Genomic DNA, 8,407 nt, shown 5'->3' with positions numbered 1-8,407 from the left:
GCCAGATGTTAGACTTGGAAGTAGGTGAGCACTTTGGTGATAGCGATCACAATTCTGTTATGTTTACTTTATGATACGAAGATTGGTGGAGTTGTGGATAGTGAGGAGGGTGTTGTCGGCTGCAAAGGGACTTAGATAGGATGCAGTGCTGGGCTGAGGAGTGGCAGATGGAGTTCAACCCTGTCAAGTGTGAGGTTGTCCATTTTGGAAGGACAAATAAGAATGCGGAATACAGGGTTAATGGTAGGGTTCTTAGTGAGGTGGAGGAAGAGAGGGATCTTGGGGTCTATGTTCATAGGTCTTTGGGAGTTGCCACTCAGGTGGATAGAGCTTGTAAGGCGGCCTATGGTGTATTAGCGTTCATTAGCAGAGGGATTGAATTCAAGAGTCGTGAAGTGATGTTGCAGCTGTACAGGACCTTGGTTAGGCCACATTTGGAGTACTGTCTGCAGTTCTGATCACCTCACTTTAGGAAAGACGTGGAAGCTTTGGAGAGGGTGCAGAGAAGATTTACCAGGATGTTGCCTGGAATGGAGAATAGGTCGTACGAGGACGGGTTGAGCGTGCTAGGCCTTTTCTCATTGGAACGGCGAAGGATGAGGGATGACTTGATAGAGGTTTATAAGATGATCAGAGGAATAGATAGAGTAGACAGTCCCCGGGTACAACAGAGTGTTACAAGGGGACATAAATTTAAGGTGAAGGGTGGAAGGTATAGGAGGGATGTCAGGGGTAGGTTCTTTACCCAGAGAGTGGTGGGGGCATGGAATGCTCTGCCTGTGGGAGTGGCAGAGTCAGAATCATTGGTGACCTTTAAGCGGCAATTGGATAGGTGCATGGATGGGTGCTTAAGCTGGGACAAATGTTTGGCACAACATCGTGGGCCGAAGAGCCTGTTCTGTGCTGTATTGTTCTATATTCTATGTATTATTGTCCCTGCTCTCCCTGCCATAACAACTTAAAGGAAAAGTAGAGAGATTTTTGCTTAGAAAATGGAAACGTGTTTCAATTTTGTGCATTCAATCCGAAAATAGCTTCAACACTCATACCATTAAGGAAAATAGTTAACTGTTTAATTATTATAGCTCATGTACAGTACCTGTTTTTATCAAATGAAATCCGAGCCAATCGAGATTGCAAAATAGCTGTGATCTGCAATAGAGCAGTGGAAAGCGAGAGACAGAGAGAGAGAGAGAGAGAGAGAGAGAGAGACAGACAGAGAGAAAGAATATGAAGTGAAAAACAGATTTCAATACATAATATATATTGACACAAATATAATTAACATGAGTTAAGATTAATTGTTCAGCTGGTTTTATTGATCAAATTAAATTACATATTAAAAAAATAGGTGAAGCTACTTAATAAATGTAAGCTTGACTTTCTAAAATTTAAAAACCTAATGTTAATTTAATTGCAATTCATGAATATGAACATATCTTTCAAGATAAGCAAGTGTATTTTAGTTTTGCTGCTCAGTATACAAGCAGTTATCGAAAGTTAATATTCAACAAAAACAAGCTCTATCATTAACAATAAAAAGAAACATGTGTTTTTTCATTTAGAAATCATTTACCATGGCAATCTGGTCTGCTGTTTTGTCCAACTGAGAAGCTCTGTGAAGCTATGAAAACAACATTCATAATTGATTCATTTTAGTTAGTCATTATGAGCTAAGGAAAAGCAGAACTACACATTAAAATGAACATAAAGAAAATAATCCTTAAATCCTAACTAATGCTGCATGAAACCATTTAATCAAATTCCCAAGACTATACACATCATTTAGGGTGTTATCCATGATCATCAATAATTATCATCCATTAACATTAGATATAGCCAATGTTTATGTGCCAGTATTTTAAAAAACTGTTACTGGTTAAGGCACTCACTCATGCTGCATTAGCTATAAGGACCTTAGTGTTAAAAGAACACTTTTAGGTTCTCCTTCCTAATTGAATAGCTAGATTTCTGAATTTAGTTTAAATACAGATGTTACTGACGCATTGTAAAGAAATAATTGAAAATTTAGAACTTCTATTTCTTATTTTATGTGAAATACACTGCATTGCAGAGTACAAATGCAATGCAAATATATCTACAGGAAAAGTGTCTTATTTGGACAAAACCATGTTGCATAAATAAATTGTTCCACTGTCCTGAATGGACAATCTTTTATTATAACAGTAACTGGAGTGAAGGAGGGATTATATTGTCAACGCTGATTTCACATGAACTATTTTTTACATTTTCATGGTGGTGAATAGAAATCACATTTTACAAAGAATAACAGAATGACTCAAAATACCTCAACATTTTACCTGAAGTAAACTTTGCACAACATCTTCTGCTTTTGAAATGTCTTCAATTCTGAAAATATAGTCCTTCGGACCCTAGTTATAACATGGATTAATTATTGAAATTACTCAAATTATTGTCAGTTTATTTTAAAATTCTCTTGGACAGTTCACTAAAATAGGCCAATGCTCATTAACCAATTTGTCTTTCAATATATGAACTGGACTGCACAGTACACAAAAATGCTGCTTACTACAAACAAATGATTTCAAAATGGAAGCATTCTGGCATAAAGCACAAATGCAAAACTTTATTTCTCAAAAGCAACCAGCTTCCTTCGAAGTTCACAAACATGCCATTTTGAAGAACTATCAAGAAACAAATTAGATATTGAAATTTTGCTGCTGCCCATCAAGTCATGGATATCATTTTAAAATAGATATACTGACCCCTTGTGGACTAATTTTATTACCAGTTTCTTTTTACTTTGTGCATTATTTTGTTTGTTATAAAATCCGACCAGTTTAAGTTTTTGCATTCTGAACTGACAGTGTATTGTCGCCTGTGAGAAGGATCAGGATAACAGAAATAGGCATCCTACATGTTCTAGAATATTGATATACTGCAATTAACTATTCATTTGTCTAACCTGGCAAAACAGCTCAAGTAAAAATGCATGCTTTTGCTCATTGCAATCTTGGTCCGTTTTTGTTGGACAATTAAAATCGAACAATGTTGGGAAAAAGCTTGCACTGCAATGTTTCATCTACATTATGTATTTTAACTCCTTCAATATTTCACAAGGCTATCATTGCAGCCTGGGGCCAGTGTCGATTTGCCTAACTGCAGCATTACGTGACACAGAAGCTCTTGTGGCACAGTGATAGTGTTCCTACTTCTGTGTTAGAAGATTCAGGTACACCTTCCAGGGAGATATAAATTTTACTTTAATAAAAATATAAGAATGACAGACTTCAGAGCGACAGTCTGAACAAAACTCATACTTAGGATTTTGAAGGAATAAAGTCAAACAGACTAAGATTTTTTTTTAAATGGGTAAATAAAATTTAAGTTATTCAGCCATCGTCAGTCATGTTTTAATGTGATAAATCTACAGCAATAAGGCCAATTGAGAGGTTTATTAAAATAAATGTTGGGCCAATGCATTTTCATTTAACACAGGTATCTGACATATGATATATAAAAATCCCATTCTCAGAATCTACACTCGGCTGAATTTCATTCAAAAGGAATTGTGATGAAGGACTGATTAGATCATACTTAAATATAGGTGAAGGGATCATTACAAGTAAAATACAAATCAATTAAAGTGGGATTTTGCTGCAAGCATGATATGTTTTAATGCAAGTTAAAACATGCAGTCTTTCACAGACCGAAATTTATTGCATAGAGCATTCAACAGCTCACTAATAAAAATGAATTAAGAAAAATAAGGGAAAACCATCAACTTACTCGTTCAATTTTATATGGAGCCACTAATCTTTGCTCTTTGATTAAACAGATCTAAAAGAGAAAATAAAATAATTACTGACATTCAAAATACAAAAACCTCAGATTTCAACAGTAAACTTGATTGTAGTTGGTTTATGAGATGAGAACATATTAGCTATGAACTCACTAGTCTACAAAAGGTGTATATAGGACGATTGTTTTTTGTGTGCAGAGGTGTGTGCCTGGTGGAATACAGGGCCATACAAGTAGTAGGTCAACAGCCTTCGCCATTTTACCAGCTAAAATGCCACAAGCTTCTCTCTCACACTCTTTACCTTTGCTACTGTACCCACCCATCAGGGCTCATTCACTACCAATCTCATTACTACCTGCAACATCTTCCCTCACTCACCAGACACCACTAACCCTGCTTACCATCTGCACTACCTACTCACATGCTAAGGACACCTCCCCACCTCACCAAAAATAACAACCATGCCACCCACTTGCATCTCCTGTGATATCAGTCTTTCCCTTTAATCCAGGAGGAAAACAGCCCAAAATAGGGCAGAAAGAGTCAAAATGGTGATGTGTGACCCAACATTTAGCTTCTCATTGCTTATAAAAACTGTCAGAGTCATGGAGCAGGGAAACAGACTCATCTGTTCACACTGACCATGTCCCCAAACTAAATTAGTTCCACTTGCTTGTGTTTCGCCCATATCCCTCTAAACTTTTCCTATTCATATACCTGTCCAAATGCTTTTTAAATGTTGTAACTGTTCCCGCATCCACCACTTTGTCTGGCTGTTCATTCCACACACCAACCATTCTCTCAAAAAAAAGAGGTGCCCCTCATGTCCTTTTTTAAAAACTTTCTCCTTACGCCCTAAAAATATGTCCCCTTGTTTTTAACTCCTCTGCCCTAGGGAAAGGATTCTTGCTAATCACCCTATCTATCTATGACCCTCATGATTTTATAAACCTCTATATGGCCATCTCTTCAGCCTTCCATGCTCCAGCAAAAAAAGTCCCCACTGATCCAGCCTAGTTTTATACCTCAAACCCTTAATTCCAAGTAACATCCTGGTTAATCTTTTGTGAACCCTCTTCAATTTAATAACATCCTTCTTTTAGTAGTATGATTAGAACTACACACAGTTCTCCAGAAGAGGCCTCCACAACGTCCTGCCTAAGGATTCGGACGGGAAACAGAAAAGAGGCAAGGCATCGATACTGTGAACATTCAAGTCAGTTCAAAGGGAGTGAGAAAGCAAGTGAACAGGCCAGAGATGCAGCCTGATCCTGTTTGTGAGCTGGGTGCCTGACCGAGTGCAAATGCAGCTTGCTCCTGAGGTATAACGATAACTACTGTTAGCTCCAAAGTGTAGAAATGTCCTGTTCATTGATCAGAAAAGGGTCATGAGTCACCAGGGACCCACTCTGACTTCTACGTTGAGAATTCTCAGTGCCCAGTTTGCTCACAGTGGATAGTGCATTAACAATTGCTAATAATGAGGCTAGATGTGTCATTACTAAGAGTGTTAACAAGCAATAATCACACTTAGTACAGGCGACAGGCTGTTGCCTAGTGAGAATATCCCGGGAACGTAGATAAAAGACGCAACGCGTTGGACGTCTCACATGGTTCTGCCACATTCCTTGGCATTGTCCAGGTCACTCTGGCCCTTAGATTCTGCTTTTTACAATTATGGGTAGGTTGATATTGAAGACTGTTTCCAATTCTCCTTATACATGAGTCTAAATATCCCATTTGGCAATACCAACAAAGGACATTTCATTACCTTTCCCTAGGGCAGGATTGACTGGTACGAGAAGTCATAGTTTGAAGATATTAGGAGGAATGTATAAAGGAGACGCCAGAGGTAGGTTTTTTACAGAGTTGTGAATGCATTGAAATGCGTTACCAGCAATGGTGGTGGAAGCAGAATCATTAGGGACATTTAAGCGACTGCTGGATAGCAATGAGTTGAGGGATGCGTAGGTTGTTACAATATTTTACATTAGGATTAAATCTCGGCACAACATCGTGGGCCAAAGGGCCTGTTCTGTGCTGTACTTTTCTATGTCTATGTTCTATTACCTCATTGAAAAGATCGTGAGAACAGAGACACAGCTCCTGACAGTCAAAAAGCAGCCCTTAAAAACATTTTTTAAAAAATCCTCATGCACTACAATCATTATATCATTACACTCAAATACAAAGACATCTGAAAAAAATTGCAGAGGTTACATTAACAAGTTCTGAGCTATTGCATTCACATAGCCCAAAGAGATGTTGTTTCACTTCAGTAAAAGGCACTCCTTGTAATAATGAACAGTTCAGGTGCTGAATATGCTTCTCTACACAATAAATCTTTTGAGGTTCATCCTTTCAAATTATTTACTGATGTCTTGCTTTGCTCTGTTGGGCAGGACCTTTAAAGGATGGCTTTTTTTTTTTAAACACAAAGGTTACTGAGGTTAGATTTGACAGTACCCTTGCTTTAACAGTCTATAGAAATCCAGCAGCATAGTTGCTGTCAGACCACTTCCTCCTAGCGCCACAAATAGCTCTTTCCACCAAGCACCCAAAGCTGCAGCCTCCAGCTTGCCTGCCAGTTTCCAGTGTTACTGACTTTCCCAGCTCTAGGTTAGACAAAGGAGGAGAGGAGTTAAAATGAAAACAGTAAGAAAGGGAAAATGAAAAACAGCAGGGAAAGCACTGAATAATAAAAAAAGTCAGAAGAGGAGGAAGGAGGGAATGAGTAAGTGATAGACTGAATGAGAGGGTAAGTGAGAGCACGATAGACAATTCTAGTAGCAAGACTTGGAAAACAAGTTTACACGAGAAACAGTGAACAGAAAAGGGAAAAAAATGGTGCACACAAAGAGTCAGTAACTGCAAGATTCTTACCTGACGGCAAGTGATGCGGAATCCACAAATATGATTTCTAGAAATGTATGATTGAATTGAAATAAACATAAATTCACCAGAGTAATGCACTCAATAAAATTGAAAACCTGAATATACACATTTTAAACTCACTCTTCAAAAGGATTATTGTCTTTATCTTCTATCTCTTCAATTCTGCTGCACTCTCTGAAAGGGAACTGTAAATTTTCATAGGTCAGTGTCCAGTATTAATTCTAATCCCCAAGGTTTTGTTGCAGATTTCTAGCATATGCAGTCTTTTTGGGGTTTTTCTTTAAGTGTAAGTGAACAGTTATACAGTGAATTAAAACCTCATGAGATGATAATAAAAAATCTGCATTAATAGCACTAATTAATATTTGCTTGTTGAAGGTTTAGCACATGGAATCTGTGATAAGACATCCACCGATTTGAAGACAGCCTCTGACAGAAGATTTTAGAACAACTCATTTTGAGGTTTAATACTGTGGATGATCCAGTTTGTGGATAAAAAGGAGATACTAGGTTTGAGATAGGCTGAGATAACTTGTCTGAAGAACAACCACCTTCAGCCCATTTCTCCTTTCTATGAAACTGTTCTGAACAAAGTTTCAGATCAAAACCCACTGGAAGATATTATTGCCACAAGTGGAGGATTCTTAACAAAAGTGGCCTTCATTGCTGTAACCCGAGAGCTTTTAAAAAAAAATCCAATATCTATCACCAAGTCCTCCAGATAAAAAGAATTCTGTTAACTATAACTGATCCAGCAAAAGTTCCAGTGCCAACAGCTTCTGAACAAAGTGATTTCAGCTACAGATCAACATTTGGAGTAATTCTGTGAATAATTATTTTATATTGAATTTTACTTCTACTTGGCCAAAATACGTTTAAGATAACAACTGTAGAGTATTATATTTTTTCCCAGCCTTGGAGGTTGTGTTAGTTTTCAAGAAGGATAGTTGTGTATTCGCACCGTCTAAACCTTTTGTTAAAAATCTTTACATCATTTTCCAGGGCAAAGTTCATTTGCATCTAGTTCTTTAATTATTTCAAAAGGAATTCAGTTGACTTTTTTTCCTGATACTGACTTATACACAGTATGATGCATGTAATTGGCAATCTCACTTCCCTTTTTCAATTCAAATTTTGTCATGACCAGTAAAGGTAAAGTCAGAGAAGTCAGAATAAAAGAATGACGAGAGTAAGATTAGGGCCAATCAAGGATAGTAGTGGGAAGTTGTGTGTGGAGTCAGAAGAGATAGGGGAAGCACTAAATGAATAGTTTTTGACTGCATTCACTCTAGAAAACTATAATGTTGTCGAGGAGAATACTGAGATACAGGCTACTAGACTAGGTGAGATTGAGGTTCACAAGGAAGAGGTATTAGAAATCCTGCAGAGTGTGAAAATAGATAGTCCCTTGGGCCAGATGGGATTTATCCTAGGATCCTCTGGGAAGCCAGGCAGGAGATTGCCGAGCCTTTGGCATTGATCTTTAAATCGTCGTTGTCTACAGGAATAGTGCCAGAAGACTGGAGGATAGCAAATGTGGTTCCCCTGTTCAAGAAGGGGAGTAGAGACAACCCTGGTAATTATAGACCAGTGAGCCTTACTTCAGTTGTTGGTAAAGTGTTGGAAAAGGTTATAAGAGATAGGATTTATAATCATCTAGAAAAGAATAATTTGATTAGGGATAGTCAGCACAGTTTTGTGAAGGGTAGGTCGTGCCTCACAAACCTT

General features: G+C 37.8%; 1 protein-coding gene across 1 annotated transcript in view; it reads right to left on the bottom strand.

Annotated features, from left to right (window-relative positions):
* nsmaf (neutral sphingomyelinase (N-SMase) activation associated factor) overlaps positions 1-8,407 on the bottom strand; it is a 98,340-nt gene that overhangs the window by 85,406 nt on the left and 4,527 nt on the right. Inside the window, exons 3-8 of the mRNA XM_043689321.1 lie at positions 6,800-6,864; positions 6,668-6,704; positions 3,772-3,822; positions 2,322-2,393; positions 1,577-1,624; positions 1,100-1,152 (exon numbers count right to left, since the gene is read on the bottom strand). Of these exons, the coding sequence (XP_043545256.1) occupies positions 1,100-1,152; positions 1,577-1,624; positions 2,322-2,393; positions 3,772-3,822; positions 6,668-6,704; positions 6,800-6,864 (326 nt within the window). The remainder of the gene's footprint in view (positions 1-1,099; positions 1,153-1,576; positions 1,625-2,321; positions 2,394-3,771; positions 3,823-6,667; positions 6,705-6,799; positions 6,865-8,407) is intronic.

Source organism: Chiloscyllium plagiosum, chromosome 4, assembly GCF_004010195.1.
Source record: "Chiloscyllium plagiosum isolate BGI_BamShark_2017 chromosome 4, ASM401019v2, whole genome shotgun sequence".
Taxonomy (NCBI): Eukaryota; Metazoa; Chordata; class Chondrichthyes; order Orectolobiformes; family Hemiscylliidae; genus Chiloscyllium; species Chiloscyllium plagiosum.
The sequence above is the reverse complement of the archived record's forward strand: the minus strand, read 5'-3'. Positions and strand labels throughout refer to the sequence as shown.